General features: G+C 39.6%; 2 protein-coding genes across 4 annotated transcripts in view; one reads left to right on the top strand and one right to left on the bottom strand.

Annotated features, from left to right (window-relative positions):
• LOC137993519 (DNA-directed RNA polymerase, mitochondrial-like) overlaps positions 1 to 1522 on the top strand; it is a 23632-nt gene extending 22110 nt beyond the window's left edge. For both annotated transcript variants that reach the window (XM_068839432.1, XM_068839431.1), the window contains one exon: positions 486 to 1522. In XM_068839432.1, coding sequence (XP_068695533.1) covers positions 486 to 535 — 50 coding nt within the window. In that variant the 3' untranslated portion in view covers positions 536 to 1522. The remainder of the gene's footprint in view (positions 1 to 485) is intronic.
• LOC137993520 (coadhesin-like) lies at positions 887 to 17815 on the bottom strand. 2 transcript variants are annotated; one of them, XM_068839434.1, is made up of 6 exons: positions 17604 to 17815; positions 15504 to 15680; positions 13228 to 13410; positions 4718 to 4903; positions 3958 to 4156; positions 887 to 1700 (listed from the first exon to the last, which is right to left on the bottom strand). In XM_068839434.1, the coding sequence occupies exons 1-6, from the start codon at positions 17695 to 17697 to the stop codon at positions 1574 to 1576; spliced, it is 966 nt and encodes a 321-aa protein (XP_068695535.1). In that variant the 5' UTR covers positions 17698 to 17815; the 3' UTR covers positions 887 to 1573. The 2 variants fall into 2 exon arrangements, with proteins under 2 accessions (XP_068695535.1, XP_068695534.1); XM_068839433.1 differs by having other exon boundaries at positions 1434 to 1700; positions 13219 to 13410; positions 17604 to 17801.

The raw sequence follows: 17815 nt of genomic DNA, 5'->3' as shown, positions 1-17815 counted from the left end.
TCACGGGTTTTAAAAATCTAGTGGTGAATCAAGGTGTTTCTGATATTGGTCACTGTAGCCAAGTATTGTCCGTATACGATTAGTTTACACAGCTGTAACTGCTGAGCTATCAAGCTATTGTAGCTGTGATTTGGTCTCTTACGAGTGAAGTAAAAATAATTAATCTATTAAAATCTCAAGCGTACATCGGTGAGCACAAGTACCTTACAAATTGGGAGACTGAAAATCCGGAACGCGAACCTGGCACAAACCCTACCCTACCCCCCTCCCCCAGCCCAATACAACTTGCTAGTTATCTTGTACACCTATAGAGAATTTTTCCCTCTAACAATAGTAGTTTCACTCCGTATTTCTTTCGGTGGCGATTTTACCTTCTGTCATTTCTTATCGTGACCCAGTAGTCTCACAGATTATATTGCTCACGAGAAATATTTTCATCGAATGTTGCTGTTGAAGACAGTTTCTTTTTTAAACTTTCATTCCAGGTGATTTTGATCTCAAAGACGTTTTGAATTCTACGTACTTTTTCTGCTGATTCTTTGGGGAGAAACCAGCAGTTTCCGACACGCCGAGATAAAGTGTGGTGGACACGGTTTCCTCTTGATGCACTTCTTTGAAGGAGTCCAGGGAGAAGAACAACATATGTCAAGCGAAGGGATGTTGTTTGATTACGTCGAAGATGTCGCTTCTTGAACCATGGCTTTTATAGGGACTGTTGCTCGAGCAACGAGTTGTTTCCGAACGGCATCAAACCTAGCCCAGTGAAGCACATTCCTGAGGGTTTTTTTTCCGGGCTCACTTTTGCAGGCAAACCGGAAGTGATCTTTAGGTCCTGGGATAAGTGAATTAAATTCGCGACAAATTCAAAGGAACCACAGGCGGAGAATTCATTCAAAGTTATTTTATTTCAAAACTAACACCTGCCGGAGAGATTAACTCAAAGCAGTGATAGGAATTAAAGCTCTTGGAAAAAAAAAACAAGCTTATGAGCTTGGCTCCTCTATAGTTCCGCAAATGGTCGCAGTTATTTACCCCCACCCCAATAGGCTACAATAGTTTCGAGTTGTGCAGCAACAAAAGAGCACAGTCGAGGTTCATGGAAATAATTAGGAAAACGCAAATTATTCCTCTGAACTTCGACTATGTTCTTTTGTTGTTGTTGTTGTTGTTAGCGAAGAACCCAACTAGTAGATTGGAAGGAAACACCACGTATGATGTATGTTGTTTGTTTTGTCTGTCGTCAAAACCGTCAAATGTCGAAATCCGGCATTAGAAAACTGTGGAAAGGAGTGCGCTAGAATGCTTTCAGTTTGTAAAGTACGATTTTCGATTTCGTAAAGCAAAGTGTCTCGTGGAGTTACCATTGCTGTCGTCGTCGCTTAGCTCCCTACCCCCCTTGCTACTCTTATATATTTTGCTCTTCTCTGGTTATATTGTTACTACACCAGTACCCCTTTTTACGTAGTTTAAAGGCACCGCGTGGTTCTTTATCCTCTATCGATGTTTTGATCGGTCTTATTTTGATTAGAAAAACATCGTCTTTCTAAGAACGTTTTTCTTTGTCGTTTTCTACCTAATTTTTATCTTCCTTCGTTTTTTCCTCTTTTCCTTTCGTCTCATCTCCTTTTGAAGACTCTTCTTTCTTTTCTTCTTTCTTCTCGCTCTTCTCCTTTTCACTTTCCTTAGCTTTCTCTTCTTTCCTGTAATTATAAAAATACTCCTGCGTTGTTCAGAAATTCAAAGGTATGGATTGACTATACATGGAGAGAGCCTTCAATCCACCGAGGAAGAGGCAGTTATGGCTCGGAGAGCCAGCTATGAGAAATGACAAAGGAACACGGAATACTGTTGTCTGCAGTGAATAACAAGCGCTGGACCAAATACACGTAATTAGCTACAAGATGATTTTTATAAGCTTCTCACGGCATGTCCCCTTGCTCTTCTCAGCTCTCTTTTTAGAATACAGACAATTAGCGCCACAGAGTCCTCTAAACTCCGGTCCTCAAAAAAAAAAGAGAGCCACAATGCAGCTGCATTTACCCTCCCCACAGGGGCGGATCTAGGGGGAGGGTGCAGGGGGTGCGCACCCCCTCTCCCCCCCGTCCCCCGCGGCTTTCTAATACAACTGGTATTATGCAAAAAAAAAAAAACTTCACCAGTCAACTACACCATTCCGTAGTGTTGCACCCCCTTCTAAGAAAAATCCTGGATCTGCCATCGCACCAAAAATAACGCCAAACCTTACACTTACCTTAACCTAGAAACAGGTGCGATGACGTCAAGGGATACTTAACAAATCGAAAGTGGTTCAGCGTTGTCTGTACTCTTATCGACAACAATATTCAACGCCAAAGAGAGTTTTTATTTCAGAGCGTGACCAAAATCATGACACAAAGAAAGAGCAAGCGTTGTCTATAACTTTCTCGCAATATGATTGGTTTATTTCCCAAAGTGGGCGTTCCTGATTGGCTATTACATTGCGTGACAAATTGACGCGAGTATGACGCGTACAGCGTTGTCTAGACTCTTATCGACAACGGCAAATTAGCCAATCAGATTGGGAGATTACAAGCAATTGTGGTAAAATTCGAGTTGGATGTCAAAATTGGGAGTGCATCTAATTACATGCAATTTCTGGACATAAGTGTTGCTGGAGTAAAAACTTAAGCACGAGATTTAAGAGAGCGGGTGGGGACGCAAAAATGCTCTTTCACCAAATTAAGCGCCTGATGCGAAGACAAGGAACGGGGCCCTTCCCAATAGGCCATTTCCGAGTTCATGTCTGCCTCCTCTTCAAAGCGAGTCTAAGTGCGATTTTTTTATGATAGTAATTAGTTCTACTTTTCAATTGAGTGTAAAAAGTAATTAGCGAATTGCTTTGGTTTATGATTACTTCACTCAGTGATTGGTTCAAAGTTCTCGCGCCACTTTTTCAACCAATCAGAAGTGAAACCAAAACCAATCGTGGCTTGCACGTGCACATTTTCCGGCGCTTTGTGTCGCCTACGTGTAATTACTTCGAGTTTTGATTGATTTACTGGATTGTCTCCGTCCTTTTTGATTGGCCAAAGTAATTACTTTGGTTTTGGTTTTACGACACTCAATAGATCCATATCATTCAATGTCCAAACCAAAGATTTTGCCCGTCGAACCTCTCATTCAGTGTGAGGCTGGACGGGCAAAGACAATGCAAAGACAAAGTCTTTATTCCCCACGGACTCCAAAATGGCCGCCAAGTGATAAAGGTGAATTGACTCTAGGAAAGAAAACTAATTATCATAAGAAAAACTTCGCACTTAGACTCGCTTCAAAAAGGAGGCAGACATGAACTCGGAAATGGCCTATGGTTTAGTATACGACCTGTCATGAAGAGGTTTGAGTCACGACTTTCGAAGATAGGGAGTTTAAGATCTACGACGGCGACGGTCGACGAAAACGTCACCTCAAAATATTACTTTGCTTTATCATAAGGCTGGCTTTCGCGATTGTTCAGTTTCATTCACGTCCTACAATATGAGTGAAGTATCTTAAACATAAATTGGTACGAGCGGTTTCAGAGTGAAAATAGAGAATGAATATTTGCCTTTTGTATGCTAACGTTATCGTCAAAACCTCAAATTTGGTGATTTCACGTCGTCGTTATGCAGAGGACCGCAAACATACTTGCCAAAATCCGTGCTGCACGTACAGCACGATTATTTATGCTCTTCTAACCAATGATATTATTGTTTTATGGCGTTGTCGTAGTCGTAGCCGTCGTCGTTTCTTAAACTCCCTAATTACCTACTTCGAGTCCCTCATGCGCAAATTTTCAGACAGTTATTGAAATACTTCTCCTTCGTAAAGCTTTTCTAGCATATTCAGCAACTGGAGAATGGGAGCGTTGCTCTATTCATTACAGAGTGAAGATCTGGCAGACACTGCTTAAAAAGAAAAAGAAACTATGAAACACCCTACCCTTGATTGTCTTGAGGCTTAGAAGGGCACGCTTCAGTGTTGCACTCTTGTGTCTCCATAGCTGATCCCAATTTCTCACAATTTTTGCCACCATGAGCTGGTTTAGGGTTGGTACAGTCACGTGATCTTTGATGGGTACCACCTCCACAAGACACTGTGCATTGCGTATACTCGGTCCAGTTTGTGTAGCCACCATCAACTGGAAATGGAAGTACAATTAAGTGAGTTGGACATGGTTCCCCTTTTTCCAGGTTTCTAAATTTTCAGAACAGAAAATGCCAGTTATCCTCTCCACTCATACAACATATTTCCCTGTTCCTAGCTCTTGGAAAAGTTCGAAAGTTAATGCAAAAGTGAATCAATGGGCTCGCCAAGTAAATAATAACCAGCGAAGGCCGTGGTGTGTAGATTAGTATCAGCAAAGCTGAGATTCGAATGAAAGAGTTCGTTTCTAGTAAAACCGTGGTACTGCGTCCGTGAGAGAGTCGCACGTCTGCCATATAATCATTTTACGGTGACCCCGACATTTATCAACTCGTTCGGTTGAATGAAATTTTCGTGCATCAGTGCGCCTCTAAACACCATGCTCTGTAAATAACTACTTTTGAACCTGTCATGCTTTCTCTCCCAATTTCAATGGAAGCTATGTCATTCAAAGTGACATGCCTCTTTCTGATTCTGGCCTTGTCCCTGTTTATTGAAAAATGAGTAATCTAAAGACGACGCCTTGTTCTTGTAGAAACAGAATAACACCACTTACTTGGGCAGGGTAACTCGACATTACAGGACTCTGTTTGCACACTTTCTCCCAGTCCTTGTCCCTCACATGTCTTACCACCAAACTCGGGTTTGGGATTATCACATAAGCGTGTTTTCTCCCGAGTGCCACCCCCACAAGTCACTGTGCAGACACTAAATGCTCCCCAAGGACCATACCCTCCATCAACTGCAAAATAAAAATTGTTCTTCAACACAAAGTAAAACATAAAATTTAAAACATCACTCCACCAGCTTGGTCACGGAACAGATGATTGCCACTTTCGTGGCTCATGCAGCAAAATGTTCAATTTTTTAATGATAAGAAATGCCATTTAATTTTGGCAACCCATTTTTCAAAGCTTGTTTCCTGCAAGTATCACTTCTATGGCTTGTATGCTAGAGGGAATTAAGACTGAGACACAAGTTAAAATAATTGTAAGGTGGCAGAATTGGCGGTTTTCACGTTACGGCATCACCGACATGTTGATGGTTAGCTCATCTTGTTAGTCCACCAGTAATATTGTGCATTACATTATTGTTATCTGTGTGTCTAGTGCATCCACTGGCCACAATTTATTGCACTCTCTAGTAAGGATTATGTGGTAATTTTTGTTTTATGGCAGAGATGGGCTTTTTGTTTCGCCAGATTACATGGTAATGCATAATACGGACTGAGTGTAAACGCTGAAAGAGTTACCCCTTAGCTTGTTTAGCCTTATCACTTTAACCCATTGACTCCCAGGCCGGGTCTAGCCGATTTAGGCCAGCTTGGGCGCCAAAGGGTTAATTTAATGGGGACATAGTTTTTCAGTGAGTGATTAAAAAGTCGTAAGCTGCCTCTGTGGGAGGCGCGGTGGCCTCATGGTTAGTGTGCTCGACTCCGGATCGAGTTGTCCGGGTTCGGGGCCCGGCCGGGGACATTGTGTTGTGTTCTTGGGCAAGACACTTTACTCTCGCGGTGCTTCTCTCCACCCAGGTGTATAAATGGGGTAACCCTGCGATGGACTAGCATCCCATCCAGGGGGGAGCATAAATACTCCTAGTCGCTTCATGCCACGGAAACCGGAGATAAGCGACGGCCTTAATGGGCCTTCAGGCTCGTAACAGAGACTTTACCTTTACCTAAGCTGCCTCTGTACGGTGGCCAATTTAGATTATCAAAGTTCTCCGTTGATAAAACCAAATTTTTGTATACTTCTTCTCCACCGACGCGGCACCACAGTTTCTTTTGAAACTACCCCTTCATGCCCTGTTATTTATTTATTTGCTTCCATTATCATCTCTTGACATTATGTTTACTTAGCAATAAAATTAAAGATTCATTCTTGTTGTTTTGTTATTGATTCCACATCAAGCTTTCAGCCGAATTTGTTTAAATAAATGAGTGACTTCATACAGTAGCTCAGTTGGTAAAGCATTGCACCAGAATCACAGAGGTCATGGGATTGAATCCCATTGGAGCCACCTGAATTTTCCAGGTATCTATAACAGACAATAATCATTTGCTTAAATCGTCAAACTAAGTACCAGGATCACTTCTCTTAGTTTTGTTTGAACTTGTTTACTTAGTAATGATTCCAAGTTGGAGTGGGGCCTAAGTTTTTATACCCAATTATTCCATCAGAGATCAACCCTAGTATTCAATACTTGCACAATCCCATAATACACCTCTATTACCCCCCCCCCCCCCCCCTTCCCCCAAGACTTTTGCATAACCATTGTTTGCAATTTCTCCTGGGACCGGAAAATGTCCCAAAAGAAGTTGAAAACAATGCCAATGCAGATTTTTAGGGGGTAAAAGAGGTGTATTATGGAATTTGTGCAAGTAGTGAATTGGAATTGGGCCCACACAAGGACAGAGAAAAACTCTGACCAGACTGAGCTGCAAGGCCAGAACGGGAGCAGACTGTGGGTATGTGAGATGTTATTCAAAAGGACAAATTCGGCTCGGCCCAAGCGTAATTTAGATAATCGTTAGTAGTTGTCCTTCAGTAGCATATTGATAGTAATGATTCCAAGTTCGAGTAAGGCCTAAGATTACAACTGTGAAGTTTTTATACCCAATTATTCCATCAGAGATCTAATTGCAAAAAGGTGGCCTTTCGTGTCAAAATGAGGTTAGCGTCTTTCTATGTGCGCCTCGTGAGTTTGTATTTGCTCTCGGCCATAACCTTGATTTCCACTCTCAAAATTACGCCCAGAACGTAACGTAACGTTTTGCGTAGAATAAGCTTTTAGAATGATGTTCTTGTCTTCTGTGGTGATACTCAACGATTCGGAAACATTTTGTGAAAAAATAATTATAACGGGTCACACGCGCAACTTGATCGCCCGATTATGCATAACATCCACTTGGCCTTTTGACATACCATTGAAAAAAACCCGTAAAATTAATTTTGGTAACGTTGTTTTACTCTGAAAACGACGAACGATTAACATTCTTTCCCGTAGTTCATTCAGTTGGCCCACGGTGATCACGTGCACCTTTACTCAAGAGCGTGTTTGTTATCTTTAAACTGAATTTATTACCAAATATTAAGGGGTTTAAATCGAAAATGTGTCGGTAATTCAAAATATGTAATATTAACACTAAATCGCTTTTCTTTATCTACGCGCGGACCCATAAGTAATTTCCCTGCGGTGGAAATAAATCTCGAAGTGAAATTGAATCTACCCTGCTAGCAGTTGGTTTGGTAAATTGAATCCCTTTGTGCGACCAGTGGATTACGCGCATATAAAAACTGAGTGCAGAATAAATTATAGAAGATGTGTTCGAAAATGGTCTGGTTTCGAGTAACTCCATAGCTGACGATTCCAATAATTAGCCTAAGCATAAACAGAATGAATTATTTGTCCTATTTAAGCACTTTGTTGTGCAGATCTGTTAATTTATTTGGGAATTATAAGATCTACGACGGCGACGTCAATGAAAACGTCACCTCAAAATATAACTTTGATCTGTCGTAAGTTTTTCGCGATTATAATCAATCTCGTTCGCGTCGTACAATGTGGGCGAAGTATCCTAAAAAATACAAGGAAGGGTTACGTTTTTACAAACATTGGCCGGGTAGCACTTATATTTTAACAGACTTAAATGATTAGAGTGTAATGTGAAGTGATCTAACCCGAAGGTCGTGGGTTCCCACCCTGGTCAGAGTTTTTCTCTGTCCTTGTGTGGGCCCATTTCCATTAGTAGGGCTAACGCTCACATGGTTCATATGGGGTAGAAAACTAGCACTTCACTTCACTTCACTCTATCAGCGACACGAGATACGCTGATTAGATCGAACGAAAAGTCAAGCTTAAGTGCACTTTTCTTGATAGATTTAACACTTGGGTGGTTTGCTAAGTCATCCACAGAAAGATTTAGAACAGATTTGTCTATTTTTGGTGTCGTGAAATGATGATTGTGCAGAGCAGAGCACTGGGATTAGTAACAAGAGCGCCATTTTCAATGCGAAGAAGTGTACTCAAATTGTTTCCTGATTTAGCATTAGGCAATAATGGCCTCATTCGTTTCCAAAACAAACTTGACGATACACCGCATGAATTAGAAGCTTCTTCACAACAGAATTCTTTGACAAAGTTCCTTTTTAGGGCAGTAACCTTGTTTCGCTGTAATCTTTACGCATTCCAGTTTTCATTAAATCAGTTGGATAAAGAAAAAAGATAGCGGAGCGTATGAGCCAGCAACGCTACAATCGTTTCAAAGAAGCCTGCAGCGATATCTAAACGGCAAGAACTCCAAACTAAACATTCTCCAAGACCGAGAGTTTGTTAAGTCCACGGAAGTACTTCTTTCTAAAAAGAAACAGTTGGTTTTTGAAGAAGCGAAAGGAACTCGTCCTCATGCCGCAAAAGAACTATCAAATTCTGCAGACTGAGATTTGTTGTTTGCTTCGGCGAAGCAAATTTCTCTTTCGTATTAAACTGTCGCTGCCATTTGAAATGGACGTTGCCATTTCTCAGAACGGTCGTTGCCATTTGAAACGGTCGATGCCATTTATAACGGTCGACTACACACTTCACTTCAAAGAAAATTAAAAGAAACAAACTAAGAAAATAAATTAACAAAAATTAAGACAAAAAAGGAAAAAAAAACATTTATAAAAGAAAAACTGGAGGAAAAAAAGAGTCCGGAAATTTCAAGACTCGAATTCGGGTTCTTAGCCCTCACCCTAAACAGGACCCTAACCCGAACCCTAACTCATATGACCAGCGAGACACAACTCCCAGTAACCGCAACCGTTTGAGTTCTTAGACCTAATGGATGTAATTCAGAGCGAAAAAATGGCATCGACCGTTTCAAATGGCAACGACCGTTTACGAAAGGGAAATAAGCTACCGCAAATTTGGCGATGAAAATCGTCAAGCTCTCCAACGTGGTGGTTATTGGCACTTCACTTTGGATTCCGTGCACGAGAAATACAAAAGTCACCGTCCAGAAGAAATGACGAACGCTGACAGTCCGGTTTGCTTGGCCATCAATCATCGAAGAAGACCAGGCACCAACATTTGGTACAAGGTAGCACCACTCGGCAAGAACGAGATTGGTAAACTGAGTGAAAACAGTAGCAAAAGTAGCAGGTTTGCAGGGGAATATTACTACCACTCCGTTCGTATTTCTCGCCTCGTGGATGCAGAAGTGTCGCTCAACTAAGAAATCTGGAGAGTCTCGATTCTTACAAAGCAGCATCGGTTGAGCATCGGCGAAAGAGGTCATTAATTTTAGGCGGCTCCGGTGAACAGAGCACTCAATCATCAACAGTAAGTAGTCTCTACGAGAGTAGCACTTTGTCAGTGAATCTTCCAACAGATGTTCAGTAGTAAGTCAGTAGTTTTTATCAGGCGCATGTATCGGCAAGATCGAAGACTGCTCCATTTCCCCTCATAACAACTAACGAAAATTCGTAAGCCACAAACCTGTCTAAAACGGACGCAGTTTGCCCTCCGATTGCACAGAAAAGACGAGGACAACTGTACGTAGAGGTAGGTGAAGGTTATTTCTACATTTACAGCTTACTTTAGCATTTATAAACTCAAAGTATATTTTCCCATACAAAGTCTACTGATAAATCGTATACCGAGCTTGGACTGCCTATGTTTCCCGTAGTTAATTCAGTTGACACAAGGTGATCACGTGCACCTTTTTGGTTGCCTAGCACGTCATCAATTTCTTCCTTTTGACAAAACATCATGACCTTTCCGTTTGTTAATAAAAGTCAGAGACTGCAGAAATTTTCGTGTTTTTAAGATCGATTGTCATTAATCTTTCGATGAGAATTTGATTCAGAGTTATATATAAAAACTATTTTATTTTTTTTTCTTCATCTGTCTTTTTCTGGTGTCATCAGATTAGACTAAAAGGAAGAGGAATTATGAAGCGGAAACAACACCTTAGTGTGTGCAATAAACGTTTGCTTAGTGCAACTGCAAGACATGCTGGAAAACGTCCGTCAGAGCAATTTGCAGTTAACTTTTTGCAGACTATTTATTTAAAGAAGAAACGAGTGAATTTTACTCAAGACTGTGTTTTGTTATCTTTAAATGCAATTATAGAACAAAACTGCTAAATCTCCAAAACTTACCACTTTTTTATAAAACTGTTTTAGATTGGGCCGATTTCAAAATCTCATCACATGTTAAAAATACTCAGGAGGGTGAAATTCTCTGGAACAACCGAAGCATTTTAATCAGTAGACGGCTAACCATTGTTCTATTCAAAATGGTTCGATGCCCACATCATTTTGAAAGAATCCTGCATAATTAAACTCATGGCGTGGTATGCTGCTGTAACCTTCACTTCATTGACCTCTACAAAGAGCCATCTTGATTTATGTGTAAAACTAGACGCTCCATAAAGCGTACACAGAATTGCCTGTGGTAGGTATTACACAAAAAAGAAAGGCACTGAATTGGGTGCATGGTATTGAACTGCAGCGTTCCAGTTAATTTTCTCGAGTGGGGGGTCATTAAGACTTTTTGAGGGGTCACCCACATGTCGTGCAGGTAGAGTCCCTTTGGCTCACACGTTCACACGTTTAATTATTTTGTAATGTCCTGTCTCATTTTGAGGTATTTTTAAATTAGTTTTTTAGCTAAGAAAGCAAGACCACCGTGTTGGCTTGTCTGGAATGAATGGATGAATGCATGAATTAATTTTAGTCATGGTAATCTATTTCTATTTCTTAGGGTTACATTTAATACACGAATAGTTTTAGTCGTGATTGTTACTATATTAAGTACATTTTTAATTTTTAATTTTTATATTTAGCTCACGCCCCTATTGGAAACCAGCTATTGTTTTTCTTGTCGTTGTTGAATAGGCTAGAGTTAAATAAAGTTGATCTATCTATCTATCTATCTATCTATCTATCTATCTATCTATCTATCTATCTTCAGCGAGACCGGATGCCTCAGTATACAACCTCAGAACATCACAGGATGATATTGCCATACCAAACGGACTATTACATGTGACAGTGAAGAATTATTTGAATGAAAGCTTGTTGTCTCTTTTGTGCTTCTTATTTACGGTCAAGGTTCTTTCGAAAAGAGTTTGATGTGAACTATCAGAAATTTATTTAATTGCATATGTTTTGTGACAGGGAATGTGTGTCTTGTTTGCACGCATGCAATTGAAATAGGAAGGGTTTTTTGCCTCTAATAGCAAATATGTTGTTTGTTTCAATAAAATTTTCACTGGAAAAGGTTTTTGTGAGATCTCCAGCCTTTGTGAATTTAACATATTGTGTAATTTTCCAGCTTAACAAATTTGCATACGTGGGTTGAAATGTGATACGGGAGGATTTTTGTGGTAGTGCGCTGTATAAAGCAGCGCGTGCATAAGTCACGAAAATAAACAGGTCTGTTGGAAGCGTGATTGAGTTTCAACAAAATAAGCCCCAAAATCAGCAAAAAATTGTGACGCTGATGAATAATAAAGTAGCTGCTACTTCCAAAACGATGGAATTACCTGGTGATAAATAACCTCGTCTTGGAGAGTAAAGTTTTGACTTCACAGAAACAATGGTCAACCTCAAGAGTTGGGCGATTGTGATCTTTGCGTTGAATTCGCACATTTCTTGTCCCACTTTATAACCCTTGAAAGAAAAAGAAAACTAACAAAAACAAAAACCCGGTATCTTGCCATCATTTGACACAGATGCTTCACTGTTTCGCAAGGAAACACGCCGTGGTAACTTGATCACGGCACCCGCTGAATTCGATGTCACGTACATTCGCGGTTCAAAACTAATTTTGTTTTCATGTCGTAAATTTTGTTGCTGATGGCAAAATATTTTATTCTCGATCGACCATCCTGAAAACGCCCTTCTGTTCTTCCTAAAAACTGTGTATCAATATTTATTTACTTTTGCATCAATCATTGTTTTGCATAAAGCAAGCTAACAAGATCTGTACCTTGCTTAGTTCGCATTTTTGAGCGTTAAAATAGAAGTTTTGGTCCTATGCTTCTGGTATATTTTTTAAGGTCACCCATCCAGATACTATCCCCACCGGGGAGGGTTAAACTTCAGTGAACTTTTGTCTTACAAAGCTGCCAGATGCTCAGAGTGCACGCTTAAACTTGTGGTAAAAAGAAGTTGTGAGGGAACTTGAAAATGATCAACATGTCAGCCTAGAAGCCAATGTTTCTCGATTCCCTTGTATTTTCTTCAATCTTTCTGGGTTTAGTACTTTGCTAGTAACCACATGTCTTCTCAGGGGGCTATTTACCTAAGACTCCTACCATGATACTACAATGATATGCAATACCAAAACAATATCATGTACTGTTAGAGCTACAGATTACGCAAAGACAACTTGAATGTCCTGGAAGACAAAACGCAGCTCAGATGACAATATGGAAACTGCACTACCAAACGTACGCAATGCGCGCTTTTTCTAGAGATGACAGGAATTTTTTTCTTTCTGACAAATGATTAATAGGCTGGTAGACAGGTTTTAACCTCAGAAAAAGATCTGTTTTGGCATATGAACGTGTGAGCCAAAGGGCCTCTGCTGGTACGATTTCTGACCCTTGAATGGTCTTAATGACCCCTGACTCGATAAAATTGGCTGGAACGCAGCAGTTCAATACCACCCAACTCAGTCCCTTCTGTTCTTGAGTAACACCTACCACAGGCAACCCAGTGTACGCTCATGGAGCGTCTAGTCTAAATTAGGCTTGGGCCGAGCCGAATTTGTCCTTGCGAATAACATCTCAAATACCCACGACCTGCCCTAGTTCTGGCCTTGTAGCTCAGTCGGTAGAGCAGCGGTTATCTAAACTGAAGGTCGTGGGTTCAAATCCCACTCAGGTCAGAGTTTTTGTCTGTCCTTGTGTGGGTCCAATTTCAATACTAGGGTTGATCTCTGATGGAATAATTGGGTATAAAAACTTCAGAGTAGTGTTACATGTAGGCCTCACTCGAACGTGGAATCATTACTATAAATATGCTACTGAAGGATAACAACTAAGGCTAACACAAAATTGACAACCTAGCTCACCAGGGCAATTCTCCATTTTGCAAGACTTGGTTTCACTGTCTGGTCCCAGCTCTAACTGGTCACATCTTAGTCCCGCAAACTGAGGAATAGGATGGTCACATTTGCGCTTTCGTTCCTGGACACCCTCACCACAAGTCACTGAACATGATCCATACTCTGACCAAGGTCCGTATCCGCCGTCCACTTTAAAAAATGTGTAGCCATTATTTAACATACATGTGCAACTGAACTTATCTTTTAATTTCAGCACTAACTTGAGAAATTACATTGATTTATTTTCAAGGCCTGTACTGTTTACCACCAGAACCACATGACCTTCAACCATGTAACTTGCAACTCTTTTCCTTGGAACAAGCTGGGGATTTTAGGACACCGATTTCATGCCCGAATACGGACAAAAATAAGATCAAAGCTGCATGCGCCGAAAATGCACGAGCTATGTTACATCCAAATAAGGAAATTTTCACTCAAATAACACCAGCTCTGAACCAGAGTTACACGCTTCAAGGTCACGAGCTTCTGTCACCACTCAGTGCTGGGTCATAGGCTGAGTTGGAGTTTTTGTAATAAATATTAGTTGAAATGGAAATAAAGGGGTTTCAAGAAATTTGTAGTTGGCGGGTGGTTTGACTGTTTCAGCGATGGGCCTTGTGGCCCTTTTCTCTACTACTAGCCAGGGGTGTCTTTGGGCACACCAGTTTTAAAAGAACACTACCAAACCCCACATTTCAAAAGCAAAATTGATGATCATGTTTAGATGACTTCCTGTTGTCATTGCCAAAATGATTTTTTATCTCAGGCTTGGAAGAATCTGTCTGAACTTTCTCTCGATAATTTTAGGGATAAAGGTAGGCAACACTTTTCATCCGACAGCTGTCACCATTCTTATTGAAACCACTAGAAATGACAATAATAATAATAATAATAATAATAATAATTATGATTGATGGAATTTGGTCCTCTGGTGAGTGTTGTGCTGAAGAATGCCATTGGTGAATGATGTTCAAACGACCGTAGCAGAAGTCATCTTCAGGGTCTACAAATATTGACAAAACATTAATCACCAACAACTGTCACGTTCCTTCCTAGGACCACATTGTTCAAGACGATAAAATTCCACCAAGGTATTTCATTCCCAGGTTCAAACCATGACATTATTAATTTAATATTAAAATCAAGATTTAAATTATCACTATCATCATGGTCATTGTTGTTATATTGCTATTGTTAATTTGTTATTGTTATCATATGATTATCATCATGGTCATTGTTGTTATATTGCTATTGTTAATTTTTTTATTGTTATCATATGATTGTTTTTACCATTATCATCAACGTTATTATCAGGTCTGGTCCTTTAGCTGAAGCAAAACTAATTATTATAGCAAATTTAAATCTTCTCCCAAGACTTATTTTTACAATGTAACAATAATTATTACTTATAATTAGGATCTTATTAAAATTGATACATACTTTACTCTTAATGTTATTAATGCATACATGTACATATGCTTCTTCTACCTTTTTACGCACTTTCGTAATCAATGTATATTTACACCATTTTTAAAGTTAATTACTTTTATTGCGCATTTGATTGCATTCATATAAACCTTCAAGATCACTGCGCTCTTCTACCAAAAACCTTTTAACGAAACCTGTGTTCAATCTTAAGGCATATGGTGGTCGGTCTTTTGTGTTGGCTGCAGCAGTACTTTGGAACAACCTTCCACAGTCAATAAAAGATTCGCAATCGGTGGAAACTTTTAATCAGAAACTAAAGAGACATTTATTTTTACAGGCATACATGTACAGCGGACAATGATTTTTACTGAGTCTGATTTTAAGTTGAATATATATATATTTTTCAAGACAATATAGTACCATGGTGGTAATTTTACCTTTTATTTACGATACTCTATTTTATATAGTTATAACAGTTAGGTAATGGTAATAATGATAGTAATTTAATATTTTTAACGATTATATTGTATATGATAATTTTAATATTATTTGTCACCAGTAAAGCATTTTTGGACCACAGGGAAAAGACGCAAAATAAATGTATTGTATTATTGTTATTATTATTGTTATTATTTTCACACCATTAATTTTTAAATTGTTCTTGAAATTAAAATAAACTTAATTTTAACATTGATATTTGTCTTCAGAAACAGCAGTTCTAAATAATTCATTCTGCTTGTTTGAGCTCAATCCAATTATTTACATGTATTTTATTTAATAAATTGTGAAGAACTTTTTCAGCAAAAACAACGTACCTGGGCAAGGAAAGCTGTTGCATTGAACTGTTTGTTTTTTGTCCCCCAGAACACTGCAATTGAGACCACCAAACTTTGGTACAGGATTATTGCATACCCGAATTCGAAACCTTGTTCCTTTACCACAAGACTTCGTACAGAATGAGAACTGGGTCCATTCAGAATAGCCTCCATTCACTGAAATGTGAGAAATATGTATGTCTCAAGGAATATTCAATACACCTTATACATTGCAGGTCAGACATTTGCACAGGCAGCCCAATGATGCATGTTGAAATAAATGGTTGAAATCCAAGGAATAACCATATTCTTGAAAACTTAAGCCTTCCCACCTTCACTCCATTGTCCACATGTCACATTCTGGTAAGTTTTCGTGCAACATAAAAGGTTTTCTTCCTTCTGAAAAAAGTCTTTAGGCATAAGTTTTCAAGAATACAACTGTATGGTCATTCTTTAGGTTTCAACTGTTTAGATCGACATGCATCATTCACCAAATATTTTCATAACTCGAAACTCACAGACTAGGATTGGGCTGCCTGTCAGAATAGCTGGCTAATGCCAAATAAGTAAAAGCGTAAGTGTTGCCTTCACAATTTCCTCTGTAAATGAAGAGACTTTCATTCCTTTTGGATAACGACTATAAACCAAGGGTCCTAAGACGTTGTTCACGAAATCTATGGACAAGTATGCTAAAGATCCCACATACTATTTATGAAGAGTATGGCAAGGAGTTCCTAGCGATGTTGTCTAGACTATTTTTCCCTGCAAATTACATTCTGCTTGGCAGTCATGTCATGAAAAAATAAAAGTCTAATAGGGTGTATAAAGGCACATGCGCAAAAACCGGCAGCAGTCTAAGAGACTTTTTGCATGCTGGGCAATGATGATCTGGCACATGAAGGGCTCAGTTTCTTTTACAGAAACTATGGTGCTGTGTCAATTCCAAAGGCTCTCGCCAATCAGAGGGTGCGATCAATGCTATCCTCTGTTTTAGTATATACTAATTTAAGATATTTTTGCAGGAAGCTCCAGTCACCTGGAAGTGTTTTTCAGGAAGGTCCTGCATACAGATTAAATTGGAAGTTAGAGAAGTTAGTTTTCAAGGAGAGGCAGATAAAAACCTCTAAGAGCAGAGAAAAGAACCAAATTTCCCTACATCTGCAGCGGTGATCTAACCCAAAGGTTGTGGGTTCAATTGCCACCATCATCAGAGTTTTTTTCTGTCCTTGGGTGGACCCATTTGCATTAGTAGGGCTAATGCTCACATGGTTCATACGGGGTAGAAAACTAGCACTTCACATTATACTCTAATCAGTTAAGTCTGTTCAAATACAAGTGCTACACGGCCAACATTGCAAAAACGTAACCCTTCCTTGTACGCCACATATGACTTGGAGTCCGGGAAACAAACCTTGGTTACTTTAGTGGGCGGCAAGTGCAATCACCCCTATACCAATTCCCTGCTCCTGAGGGCTTGCAGCAAAACAATGAAGAGGCCCTGACAGGGTAAATTCCGACAAGCGACATGGCCCAAAAAATAGCGACAGCACATAAAATGAAATTCCGACAAAAGACATCCTTTCCCAGCAAAATTCTGACAGTGACATCAAGGCCGAGAATGAGCCGATTAAATATTATTAAACCCCGACACGAGTGATTTTAAAATTCAGACAAGCGACACGGCAACCCCCCACCTGTCAGAGCCTCAATGAAGAACAAACATGGGAAAAACCATGTTTGATTGGTTATCATGCCAAATCTTGGATAACATTATGCCCAGATTTACCGGCCTCTCTCCTTTATTTTAATAAACAAAATTTCTTTAATAAGTTAAAAGTTTTGAAAGGCACGCCGCATACGACAACAGACAATATAAAGTCTGTAGTTACCAATAATTAGTTTCTCAAAAAGCTCTAAAGAAAAACCTCAAACTATCGACTTCGTTAAGAGTTCTTTAACAACAAAAAACTCAACGTTTTTGTGATTAAGTCCCCATTGTCGGCGTCCTCGATTTCATATCACAACAAAACAAGATAAATTATCAACTATCAATCACTTCAACTTACCTCGCACCTACATGTACATATCACTTTAACTTACCTCGTAACACATACGTAACAAAATTATGAGAAACAAAAACTATAGCCGCTCCTAAGGCTGCAAGAGTCAGAGTTTGTATTATACTTCGAGGCATCTCTGTGAATCGGGTAGTTCTGGGCTGTACAATTAACCCAAAGTGAAACTGCAGAAGACCGCGTTAACGAATGATTAAATGCCCCCTGAGAGGTGATCATGTTATTCTACTTACCCTT

The sequence above is a fragment of the Montipora foliosa genome, chromosome 2 (genome assembly GCF_036669935.1).
Source record: "Montipora foliosa isolate CH-2021 chromosome 2, ASM3666993v2, whole genome shotgun sequence".
Classification (NCBI taxonomy): domain Eukaryota; kingdom Metazoa; phylum Cnidaria; class Anthozoa; order Scleractinia; family Acroporidae; genus Montipora; species Montipora foliosa.
The sequence above is the reverse complement of the archived record's forward strand: the minus strand, read 5'-3'. Positions and strand labels throughout refer to the sequence as shown.

Coding starts and splice junctions, on each gene's coding strand:
- LOC137993520 (XM_068839433.1), bottom strand. CDS start 17,697: ATGCCTCGAAGTATAATACAAACTCTGACTCTTGCAGCCTTAGGAGCG. Junction 15,681..17,603: donor TGTTACGTATGTGTTACGAG/GTAAGTTAAAGT, acceptor CTCACATTTCAG/TGAATGGAGGCTATTCTGAA. Junction 13,411..15,503: donor CAACAGCTTTCCTTGCCCAG/GTACGTTGTTTT, acceptor CATTTTTTAAAG/TGGACGGCGGATACGGACCT.